Raw genomic sequence first — 12,840 nt, 5'->3', positions numbered from 1 at the left:
TGTGAACTTACTGTGAACATACTCTGAACTCTCTGTGAACTCACTGTGAACATACTGTGAACATACTCTGAACTCTCTGTGAACTCACTGTGAACATACTGTGAACCCACTGTGAACATACTGTGAACTCACTGTGAACATACTGTGCACACACTCTGAACTCACTGTGAACATACTGTGAACCCACTGTGAACATACTGTGAACCCACTGTGAACATAATGTGAACACACTGTGAACACAATGTGAACTCACTGAGAACATTCTGTGAACATACTGTAAACACAATGTGAACACACCCTGAACATAATGTGAACGTACTATGAACTCACTGTGAACATACTGTGATCTTACTGTGAACATACTGTGCACACACTCTGAACTCACTGTGAACTCACTGTGAACATACTGTAAACACAATGTGAACACACCCTGAACATAATGTGAACTCACTGTGAACATACTGTGATCTTACTGTGAACATACTGTGCACACACTCTGAACTCACTGTGAACTCACTGTGAACATACTGTGAACACAATGTGAACCTACTGGGAACATTCTGTGAACATACTGTAAACACACTCTTAACATACTGTGAATATACTATGAATTCACTGTGGGCAAACTGTGAACTCGCTGTGAATGTGATGTGAACAGAGTATGTGACACGGTTCTTTCCAGGAGGGGATTATTTGCTATGTTATTAGTTTTTATTATTGATAATGATGTTGATATCGTCACCTCCATCCCCCATCAGTGATGTTATCATTTTTACCAGTTTAACTGTCTGTCCCTTCCTCACGTTCATTTTGCAGCAATTTTGGATGATTGGCTACATTCACGACATTAGACATGTTAGACCGACAATGTAGTTGCATATACTTGATGTAATTATATTATACCTTCATCTGGGGTGTTCACTATTTTTCACGTTTAAATCCGACGTTCCTGTCAACGAATTAAACAAGGCGAGAAATCGGAACTAGACATCCAGTAAATTACCCCATGGCGTTTTATCGACCCCCCCCCCCGCCAGATGTTCGTTACGATGACTTTTGTAATGGAAGACCTTGTTTGAAAATAGACGATATAGAAAATCCAAATCATGCAGGCATCTTGGTTATTTTTACATGATTCAAATAAAAGTCAATGGTGAATGAATATTGCATGAAACGAGCTCGAAATCATTCGAAGAATGAATGCTAACAATTCCTTGCACTCTCCCACGCACTTTACTTTTTATCAATTTTCAATTTAGTCGCCGCATTCTAAATTAATTTAGGTCGTACCATTTCGAGAAATCGACAAAACGTCAAACCACCGCGTGATCAAGAAATATCGAAATAATTAGTCTGTATGCTTTCCTGCAATTTCTCTATTCATTGTGTTAATTGTGTTTATATCATGTGAGCATGTAAACTAAATTTCATTTACATTTATATATTTTCGGAAGAATGGTGTACAGTGATGCATGCCCCTAGAAATGGCAGCATTCGAAGGCTCTTCAAAATACGTTTGTGAGAAATACTTTTCGGAGATAGATTTTTTTCATCGTCATAAAATTACCCTTTGCTCATGATAAGTGTTGACAATTTTCCTTTTCCCAAAGGATTTTGCAGGGGGTCAAAGGCATTTCTAGGGTTTCATAGAGGCGGGGGCTGGGCCATCTCTTAAAATTATTTAAGTTTGTTTGACAAAAATTCATTAAAAACCCGAAATGGGGGGGGGGGGTCATTTCCGTACATTTTTTTATAACACCTCCTCCCCATAAAGAAAGGAAAAGAAAAGAAAAATGTGTTTCCAGTACAGGAGATGGGGCATCTTTTCATATGTCGGTGGGGCATAATTAGATGTCATGAGGGTCAGACAACATATTACAAAAGGAAGTATAGCAGCTCCTTTGGACTTGGCATGCTCACCACTACTCAAAAAGCCATGACTCACGTGATACATGATACAAAAAGGTATAAAGGAAAATAGAAACATTTTGTGAAGGTAGTGTTTATTCCGTTTCCTTAATTTTATTGAAATAAGACAATATAATGATCTATTTATACCGTGTGTCTCAAAAAAAAGTAACACTTTTGAAATGGTTGCCAAATTGAGCATATGTAATTTTATGAAGAAATGTCGATATGTATAGAAAGCTGAAGGACCAACCTTTCATATGATATGAAAAATTGGAGAAAAAAAATCATGCTTCGATGAACAGTGTTCACTTAAGTTAGAGGTATGAAAATGTGCCTGCGCAGGATTTTTCCTTCCAATTTTGGACAGGTAAGTTACTTGTAGCTTACAAAATAAGGTCGATATGAGATATTCATGATCGATGGATCAACAGGATATTTTGAATACCTTGAATACCATTCCTTTTTCTCTGTTATTTATCAATCCCGAAACACCACCGCCCACCCCACACACACACACTTCCACTCCCATCTTATTGTATCATTGATCTGGTAGATGTGAACGGGATTAAGGATGAATGGGAATTGGCTAAATTGAAATATTCCAAATCATAATTAACATTACGCAACCCACTGTCCTCCCCTCCCACACACACACACACACACACACACACACACACACACACACATACAACCTTCTTCCTATCCTCTCACCTACTCCTTCCTTTTTTATCACTTTTCTTCTGAAAGTTTGGTGGATCATTTTTTTTCCATTAATAATAAAATTTTAACCAGTCACTCATTTTGATCAATGAAATCAATCGATAAATCACTGAAACATTAATTCCATCAAGCAATTGCTCAGGCCAATGAAGAATAACAATGCATTGTCACATTCCATGGACAGGTGATAACAAGTTCAAATGTGGGGAAAGAGAAGGGGTGTGGTATTTTCAATGCATAATGAATGATGTACATAGCTATTACATGTTTGGGTCATTCATAAAACCTGAATAAAATGTGATTGATGATCCACCAAATTTACGGAAGAAAACAGGTAAAGAAAAGGCAAGGGGTAGCTGATGGGATGGGAAAAGGTTGTGGGGGAGGAGAGTGGGTTGCATGTCGATTATGATTTTGAATATTTCAATTAAACATTTTCCAATTCTTCCTTCATCCTGTTCACATCTACCAGATCAATGATACATTAAGATGGGAGTGGAAGTTGGTGTGTGTGTGTGTGTGTGGCATGGGTGGTGTTTGGGGATTGATAAATGACAGAGAGAAAGGACTGGTATTCAAAACATCCTTTTAACTCTTAATCCATCGATCATGAATATCTCATATCAAATTTATTTTGTATGCTATACCTGTCCAAAATTGGAAGGAAAAAATCCTGCGCAGGCCCATTTTCATACCTCTAACTTAAGTGAACCCTGTTCATCGAAGCATGATTTTTTTTTCAATTTTTTTCATTTCATATGAAAGGTTGGTCCTTTAGCTTTCCATACATATTGACATTTTTTCATGAAATAATATATGCTCAATTTGGCAACCATTTGAAAAGTGTTACGTTTTTTTTAGACACACGGTATATAATTAATTATCCACAATGTCATCACAAATCAACGTGCCAAGTAATAACTTGGAGTTCCCATTAAAAATGTACGTGCAAATAAAGAGTCTGAGGTCTAATTCTAATTATGAATTGCAATGTCCAGCGCCTGAAGACGGCATAAGTTTTCAGTCCCGTCGAGGATCGAATCTACGACCTTCCATTCATGAGGCGCAATCTTTACTGCTCGACCATTCTGGTCGGTCTTTAACATCTTAACGTGCATAGCTCATTAATCAAAATATGTTATGTTCTACTGGCAGAAAAAACAAAGCAACGATCAAAACTACCGCAGGTGGTTTATCTCATTAGGATGACAAAGTAGTTTGGTTGTCACGAAGGGTGAGATTTAAAATATGGAAATATGATTTCATAGCTAATTAAAGGATAATACTCCTACAGAAACTGAGAAATGATGAATTAATAAAGTGAAATATGTAATCATAGTCATTTGTAAAATCTTAGACAAAATTGAATTATTGATTTAATCAGGCCACCCTCATGAGTTGTCTTCTCGTTTAGCTTTGTACACTGATTTTTAAAACAAAACATATTCTTTTCATACGTATTACAAATGAAAGGTGTTATTAAATAGTAACAAAAATTGTCATACAACATAAAAGTATTAAAAATAGAAACACTGATGTGAAAACTAAGGACAATGATTGCAATATACAAACACTATTTATAAAATTAGTGAAAGTTGCCTTTACAGTAAAACATTAAAGTAGAATCAAACTTCTGATAAGAAATAAGAACGATACGAAATTACTTTCTTCACATAAAATATGAATGAAAGCTGTCATTGTAAAACAGGAGAGAATTCCTTCTTTTAATGAGTCATGAGCATGTTTGTATAGAATCATCAGACTTGATAATCCTTTAAGTGAAAAAAAAAGAATTAACCACAAAATCGAAAGATTCTCTTTCAGATTGCCCCTTGAAAATATAAACAAAAGTGAAAATTTGGCGATGATCTACTAATACTATAAGATTTGATATATTTTTATACTCCTATTGACATGAAATATATGATTGTATAAGGATACTTTGATCAAAGAAATTCACCATAGTCTCGTCAAATGCATATTGAAAATATAACAGTATGAAATATTGTATTGTTATTAAATGTTAGTCATGTAAACAGTTTAGAGACTTCAGAAATATGGTAAACTACTTATAACCATATCATCCTATCACGGTATTATTATTCATATTGGTATCAGAAGGTAGTTTTAAATTAGTGTACATCGATAAGCGATTGATGCGAGTCCATTAATGGGAGGCATTTTAATTGGTCAAGAGCAGCCTTCTAACTGCGCCATACAGGACTGGTTTAGTTTTAAAAACATTTTTTGGGATTGACCATAGAGCTCTAACAAGCACGCACCGGGAAAGAAGAGAAATTATTGAAATTCCTTTTCTATAATAGTCATTATATATAATCCGTGCAGTTTAAAGTGGTTTTATTCGATGGATGAGTAGAACAAATCCCAAATTACTCTAAAAGCTCTATGAAATACAGAAAACAGTCATTAGCAAAGACAAGCATTTTAGGCGTTAAAGTGACCACATAACACCAACAAGCCATATCAATCTGGTGTGGAATGGGGATTTCCCCAAAGGCCACATCTTCAAGGAGCTCCGTACCCTCAAGAGTATACCTAGTCAAAGATATTACGCTGGACCAACGCCTTACCCTCGCTATATACACTCTATCCTGATCGTCCACCGTAGCGTAGAGGCATTCGCCATCTTCATTGTCCTCGTCGTTGTCGGAACCTGCTGCAGCGATGGAGCTGCCTGCATTTCCGGTCTTGTCATACACCGTGATCCGACCGCGTGTGAAATTACCGGTAGATGTGATCATCACACCGCCCTTCGTGACGCAGACCTGTAATGGCAGAATCTTTCCTGTTGGGACAACGGTATGCGGATCCTTCGTGTTGCCTTTGAAGATGTAAATTGATGGGTTTCCGTTGACGACATAAACGTTATCTTGCTGATCAGTACACAGGCATGGATGCCCCAAACCCTGAATGAAAGAGTATTTTGTGTCCGTCTGTGTACCTTCGGGGTCGTACACACGACCTGTGTTGTTTCCGAGTGACACAACTGAGTTACCATTAGAGAGAAATGAAATGTCACATACGTTACCCACTGCCGGCTTCAAATGTTGAGTTTTGTCACCGGACATGGAAAAGCAGTCGGAACCTTTCCCATCCCATCCGAAACCTACGACTACAGAATCCTTCGACGTGGCTGCCATCCCGTTCACATTGCACGCTCTTCGTGGTATTTGGACCACCGAAGCAACCTTTGCTTTAATGTTTCCACTAGTTCCAGAATTAGCCGATTCTGAGCTCGTTGGTTTCAGTCGTTCCCCTGCCTTCTTTGTTCCACCATCAGCAGAAGACTTTGAATTTTGCTTATCTGCACTTGTTGATTCCCCTGCCAAAGTTAGACTGCTCATTGCAGAAAGATCATCGCTTACTCCTACAGCAGACCCCTTGTCATTTGATTTCTGTAGTTGATACAAAAAATAAGCCCTTTAAAACATACATGTATATACTGAATAACATATTGTGCACTTTGGGCACTTGGCATTTGGATTATTTCAGTGGGTCTAAACACTTTTTTGAACTATTTCACCTTGGGCAAAAGGTTTCTAAATCTACATTGGATACTCTTCCAGTGACTACCATCTTACGATACCTTCTACTTTCGGTTTGTTTCAATAATCATCAAAGGTTGAAAGATAGATCCATTTTTCGTTAACAGTAAATGGAAAAGGAGGCCTACGTCTACCAATTTAAAACCCGTCGTTAAACAGCTAAAGATCTAATTAAAATGATTATGCTGTTATTTGGAAGACATTAGGTTACAGGACCACACAGAGCAAATGCAGAAAGCTAGATAGTACACTAAAGGACTGAAGGGCTACTAATAAGCCTTACCATTTCGTAGGTCACATCTCCCTGTCCAGCCCCCATAGCAAGGTTTTCCTCACTGCATAAAAGACATATGGCTTCAGTACCCTTCTGCTCGGTATCTCCGTCAAGGCAGTTGTTGCAGAAAGAATGTCCACATTTAAGAGTCCTTGCCGTTGTGAGGATATCAAAGCACATGGGACAAAGCAGACCTTGTAGTTTAGACCCATCCATCCTGACAACTCCTGCATCTAAAAGACGGATCAGATAGTAGATACATGATGGTGATTTTAATACATTCATACTAAAAGGAAATAGTAATAAAAGTGATGAAGATCTCGAAATAGAACAGAATAAAATGTATATTAGAATAAACGAAAAGGGGTAGATTTTCTTGAAAGGTTGAATTAAATCTCTATTTTCCTGAAATTTCGTTTAGAAAATGCAATAAATATATGAATTTCTGTGGAGTTACAGTAAAAACCAATTTCTTTGTCAAATTATAAAAACCCTGCAATTTTCGTAACTATAATGAAAATTCTGATCGCGATTTGCTGCTGAGATCTGTTAACTATCATTGTAGTTATCAAGCGGGCCCTATGGCTCCTTTATTCTTTATTTGGAGTATTAGAAACGCCATCAAGTCTCGCACGGTCACGGTCGCTGCGCTCACTCCCCCTCCCACTTTAAAAAGAAACCTTGCATACCTCACCGGATCATCTCAAGCATAGTTTCTTCTGTCCTTCATCAAATCAATATGGTTAACAAACGGTTTTTTACATAAAAAGTGCTTTGGATTCAAATGCAGTCGAGCAGACCAAGTCCACGACAAACGTTTAATGCTTGACTGAAACTCTTGTCCAATATTCCTGACAGTTCTCCCTGCATACATCAAGTGCACAAGGTCAAGGTTCTCATCTGAGAAGCAAACTAAATGTTAATGAAAGCAAACACACGTCACCAGGAACCAAAAGTACATCTTGTCAATAAAGCGATTGACAACATAAACGATTTCAGAGTAATCAATGAAAGTACAAAGTACAAAGTATAGGCATTATGATCATGAATTAAATACAACGCTGAACTGGAGAGTAACGCAACTTATTTGAAACCGTGATAGAGCATATTGTTCAAAGGATGACGTGCAATAAAATATACGTTTTATCAATAACAACTTTATGGCATTTCATATAACGTATAGAGCGGTTTGATAAGAATCTAAGACATAAATATAAATGTCTTAGGAATTTCAGGGAAGTCAATCGTGATATCAGGAAAATCAAAGAGAATTTTTCATACAAAATAAACGGATAACAGAAATGAAAAAAAACAACAACATAATACAGAAGTTGTGCCTGCTGTGACTTACTGAATAAACATGTAAAATACATTTCAACTTTCTACGGAATATGGCAATTTAAGGATTTTTTATTATGTTTTATAGGATTACTGTTCGCCTATGTGACCTCACCAAATTAAAAGTTCAAATATTCATAGTCCCGTAATGCTTAGGTGGAACTGTGGAAAACATTCATTGAAACGTTTCTTGTGTCTATTTCTATTTCTTCTTCTCCGTCTCCTTATCTTTGTTAGTAGCAATTATGAATACTATTATCATTATTGTTATTATCATTATCATTACTATTATTATTATCATTACCATCACTATTATTATTAGCGGCAGTACCACCAGCATCATCCTAATTATTATTCATTTGGTATTTAAAAAAAAAGCAAAAAGAATAAGTCAGCAAATCGCACGATTTCAATGTTTCAAAAGAAGAATATACGGCCAATATTAGAGCTGAGTAGGCTGCATGGATGTGGACAGGTGAACCAAATAAAGGGGAAGTTCACCCTGACAAAAAGTTTATTGTAAAAATAGCAGAAAAAATAATAAAAAATATTGCCGAAGGTTTGAGAAAAATTCATCAAATAATTAAAAAGTTATTAGAATTTCAATTATTTGATTTGTGACGTCATATGCGAGCAGCATTTCTACATAGCGAATGGTAAAATTTCAATGAAATGTCATTTTCTCAGAAAAATGAAAATGGTTTTCACTGTACCTTTTGTATATCAATAGACAAATCATTTTACACCCGATCATGAATAGAAAACAAAATTAAGTCATCAGGAACCATACAAAATTTGAAATTCATGCATTTTATATTACATAACACATGGGGCAGCTGCTCGTTTATGACGTCACATATCCAAAACTTTGAACTCTAATACCTTTCTTACTCTTTAACGGATTTTCCTCAAACCTTCACCAATATTTTTTACTATTTTTTCTACTATTTTTACAACAAAGTTTTCTTCAGGGTGAACTTCCCCTTTAACCATTCTCCACTGTCAGTCTTTCCTCCCACACCAATCAACTCCATTCAGGTCAGAATGATCATAATAAAAGCGATGTTAGGTAGATTAAACTCCAGGGTCTCATTAAGCCTAAACAATAAATACCAACTTGTTTCACCTCTATTCAAAACCTCCAAATATTGAAGAAAAAAGAGTATGAAGCTCAATAAAATTCTTAGAATGTGTATTCATAGCGGTGATATATCGAACGAAACCGAGCTGTATACTCGTTATATAAAAAGATAAACAGATCAATTACTGAAGTTTTCTATCACCATCCGTGCGCGTATTATCATGTATCCCCTCGCTTTCGAATCTCAATTACTTTCCAGCTCTGTTTTCCCTTGTACTTATAACTGAAAATTATTAATGACTAATAATGAGCAACCAGGATGTGCTAAGTCGGTCTGGAAGTGGGCAGGAAACAGCGTGCCGGAGATTATCGAGTAGATGAGTTTTGGGGCAATTGCTACTCAAAAGAGGAATATGAAAACTAGCTTTGGCGGGGCTTTGGCATGAATTACAGAGAGGAGGGTGCTAAAGAAGGGGATTAACGTGGCTGTCTGGTCTGTAGACAGTATCGGGGGGGGGGGGGGTGCAAAGATATCCCCAATCTGAAAATATGATCACATTGGTTTACTAGAAAAAAAACAACTAATGATGTGTTTCCCTTCATGTGCCATGAAATAGAAGGAACAAGTCCCTGAAAATGTTTAAAAAGTAATATTATATCTATGCTAAATATGTTTCCAAAAGAAGGGAATGGGGTACTTACATCAGTCACATTTGCTCTACGGTGGCATTACGGGAGTCGAAAACAGCCATTCTCACATTTCATATTTGTAAAAGCTACATAATCTGATAGTAGGGTGGTGTGAATAAAGATTTGAATAAACGGATGATTTTACTCCCCGGAGGGCCGCCGTAGGGGATAGGCCTCCAGCGAAATATACCCCCCCCCCCGTTTAAACAAAATAATCTTGATTGTTACCTTAACAACGACTCAATGCACATTGGATCGATATAAATGATAATCTGCTTATTTCGTATAACATCATAAGCCACAGCTCCCCTTCAGCGTGCTTAAAATAAACTGCAAGGGAAACTTGCTTTCAATTGCATCGAGGCATAACGAACTATTATCAAAATTCAGTCACCCTCGGTGGACTGGCTTCTGTTCTGGAATAAATTATACTCGAAATCTTGGTTATTTTCCCATCAACCCAAAAGAAAGATAACTTAAACCTAGCAAATCTGTATCTCGAATACGTCACATGTTTAGCATGTTCGACAGAAATTTGAAATATTAAGTTATGGATTTGTAAAGTTATTTCACTACGGTCTTCTGATGCAGCACACAAAGTCAGTATGCGAAAAAGATTGAAGATATTGAAATGACAGGATCATCCTGCTAAAGGATAATCTCGATATGACATTAGGATAATAGAGATCTTACCTGTACCACCCGCCACGTTCTAGCAGCAATTGATTTTCTTCTCTTGTTTTTAAAAATGAATGTTAAAACGCGAATATGTAGTAAGCTCCGACGTATAGGCAAACGAAGGGGCAAATGACCACCCCCGCCCTCCCCGATAACCATGCTTTATGAGAATGTATGTTGTGCTAAACACATGACTTGCCTTTGGAATTACATTGCAGTTAGTGCACCTGGTACCCATGTCATTGTTGTCACCCGGTGGTTGACAAGTAATCAATTCCCGCCTAATTAAGCGAATAAAGTCATCAAAACTCTTCACACATGCATACAAAGCACACTCGCATGTACATAATAACCCAGGCGCACTTTTCATAATGATATATAGGTACAAAAGTGAGGTAATATGGACCATTTCTAAGCTATATTATATAGACTTTAGGCCTATGTGTCAGGGTTTTTCTTTTAATAATAGAGAGATAAAGATAATATATACATGACAATCGATGGGCTATTCCCACATACAGTCATGTATGCTGTAATGTCTCCTTCGAAATGTATAAATGGTAGTAAACAAGTGCCTTCACTTATCACATGAAAGGTTAATCCTTGACGTATTGTAATGGATGCCGTCCAATTAATGAAGCTGTAATTATACAACAATTCGTACGTACCTGTGTCGTGTTACTGTAGCCGTTGCGATCCCTCTTAGAATCAGCTTGAATATAAGATCTGCACTTCAAGAGGCATTCAATTCATAGAGATTTTGATCTTGTGATCGGGGTCAATGTGACGTCAGAGATATGCTGTCTGGGGTTTTCCCCTCGCACAGGTTCAAAGTCAAAATTTTCGTGTGTCAGATCTCCCGCGCGATCTCTCTCCCTCTCTCTCGCTCCAGGCTTGGTCGGTACTCAGTTTCATTTAACGGTTAACGATTACGAAGAAACGGTCTGTGTTGTGTTGCTTGCCCCTCGTCAAGGGGGGGGGGGTTATGGGTGGAATAGGGATTTGGGGTGGGGGGTGGGATGTTGGGGTGTCAAAAGTACAAAATTCTTTGGCAAGGTTGGCAAAGTGAATTTTGATCAAATTTATATCATGATATAAAAGATAGTAATAATTTGTATAATTGGCATTCGTATTATGATTGAATGATGTTCAATATAAACAATCGCAAATACACAACCACCAACAAAAATATAGGTATTAGAAAAATAGAATGTTATTTATAAAGTTTCGGTAAATATTTGTCCTGAAGGAGTTCAGGGTTCAATATTCTTAGTCTACATGGAAGACGAATACTACATTATTTCTGGTTTTACTCTCATATACACTGTTAGAAAATTTATCCTTTAAATAATTAAAGTTCCTCAGCCGAGTTTGGAGAACACATGTAATCTTACCAGATTGCGTAATCTTACATTATATCATGTAAAATTACAGGAAATTGGTATTTGGTGTATGGAACCTTACAAATTTCCTTAAATAAAACACCATTTCCCCCTTTTAAAAAGACCTGTTCTGTTGAATTGCAGAAAAATTCCTGTTTTATGAATTTACAGAATGATTCTGTTATTGCTTTCTGCAAAATCTTCTTTTTTCCTGTAAAATCAGGTTTTTTTACAGTGTAGGATTGGTTTAATTAACCAATGAGTTGGCAAATGTGTATGGCAAAAAATGTAAAAAGAAAAAATAACTCCCAAATAGGTTGGATTTGAAACAAAAAAATATTTCAGGTCAGTTTAGGAAATGTTTTCTTTCATCAAATTTGTTTGAGAGCTTTTGTTAAGATAATGCATTTTGTATGTAAATCTATTTTTTATTTTGCTTAGGTTATTCTCTCTCGTATCATTGAAAAAAGCAAAAAGTTGCTGATTTTGAAGATGCATAGATGCATACTAACCCCTCTGATATTTTCGGTATATTTATGTTTTCCCCAATGCAAGTAGACATTAAGAATGATTGAAGTTCTTCTGTTAAGAATCGAAAGTTTTTATCTCATTCATCATCATCATCATTACCATCATCATCACCATCATCATCATCCTCATCATCATTATCTACAATAGCAGAGACAATGATAGACGGCGCTTCATTGCCATGAATATAATCAGACAATGAACGAAGGCTTGAAAATGTATAAACAAGAAGGTGATACAGCCAGTATAAACAACATGTATGTAATGCAGCTGCATTTGAATGGTCGATAGCGGTGTAAACTTAATTATCACTGGTTCTTTCTCATCAATTTTCTATTGAGATTTTAATACCAAGGGCGTCCTGGAATGTATGCCACCACTTTCAATTTCACGTATTTTTTTATCACTCTCCTCTTGATATGAATAGATGCAGTTTTCTAACATTCATCTCTTGTAAGGACATGCATGATAAATGGGGGCATATAAGTAATGTAGCATCCGCCACTCTGTCTTTTCTTTTATTATATGTATAATGAAATTAAAAAAGTGTTTAGAAAGAGACAATCGTTTGATATTCAATCTTCCCATCTGCATTTGTATGTTTTATCCAATTTTCCTTATTGAATCAATACCTGTAAAAATGTGAAAAGGGTATTATCAAAAGTATATATT

The 12,840-nt window shown here is 36.4% G+C and overlaps 1 protein-coding gene across 3 annotated transcripts; it reads right to left on the bottom strand.

The window, feature by feature from the left end:
- Positions 1-3,381: 3,381 nt before the first annotated feature.
- On the bottom strand, positions 3,382-11,155 carry LOC121422865. 3 transcript variants are annotated; one of them, XM_041618088.1, is made up of 3 exons: positions 10,927-11,155; positions 6,481-6,704; positions 3,382-6,047 (listed from the first exon to the last, which is right to left on the bottom strand). In XM_041618088.1, exons 2-3 carry the CDS (start codon positions 6,685-6,687, stop codon positions 5,022-5,024), a joined length of 1,233 nt encoding a protein of 410 aa, XP_041474022.1. In that variant the 5' UTR covers positions 6,688-6,704; positions 10,927-11,155; the 3' UTR covers positions 3,382-5,021. The 3 variants fall into 3 exon arrangements, with proteins under 3 accessions (XP_041474022.1, XP_041474024.1, XP_041474023.1); XM_041618090.1 differs by lacking the exon at positions 10,927-11,155 and adding an exon at positions 7,161-7,914; XM_041618089.1 differs by lacking the exon at positions 10,927-11,155 and adding an exon at positions 6,981-7,110.
- Positions 11,156-12,840: the final 1,685 nt, after the last annotated feature.

Source organism: Lytechinus variegatus, chromosome 10 (genome assembly GCF_018143015.1).
Source record: "Lytechinus variegatus isolate NC3 chromosome 10, Lvar_3.0, whole genome shotgun sequence".
Lineage (NCBI taxonomy): Eukaryota > Metazoa > Echinodermata > Echinoidea > Temnopleuroida > Toxopneustidae > Lytechinus > Lytechinus variegatus.
This window is presented reverse-complemented; position numbering and strand designations above follow the sequence as displayed.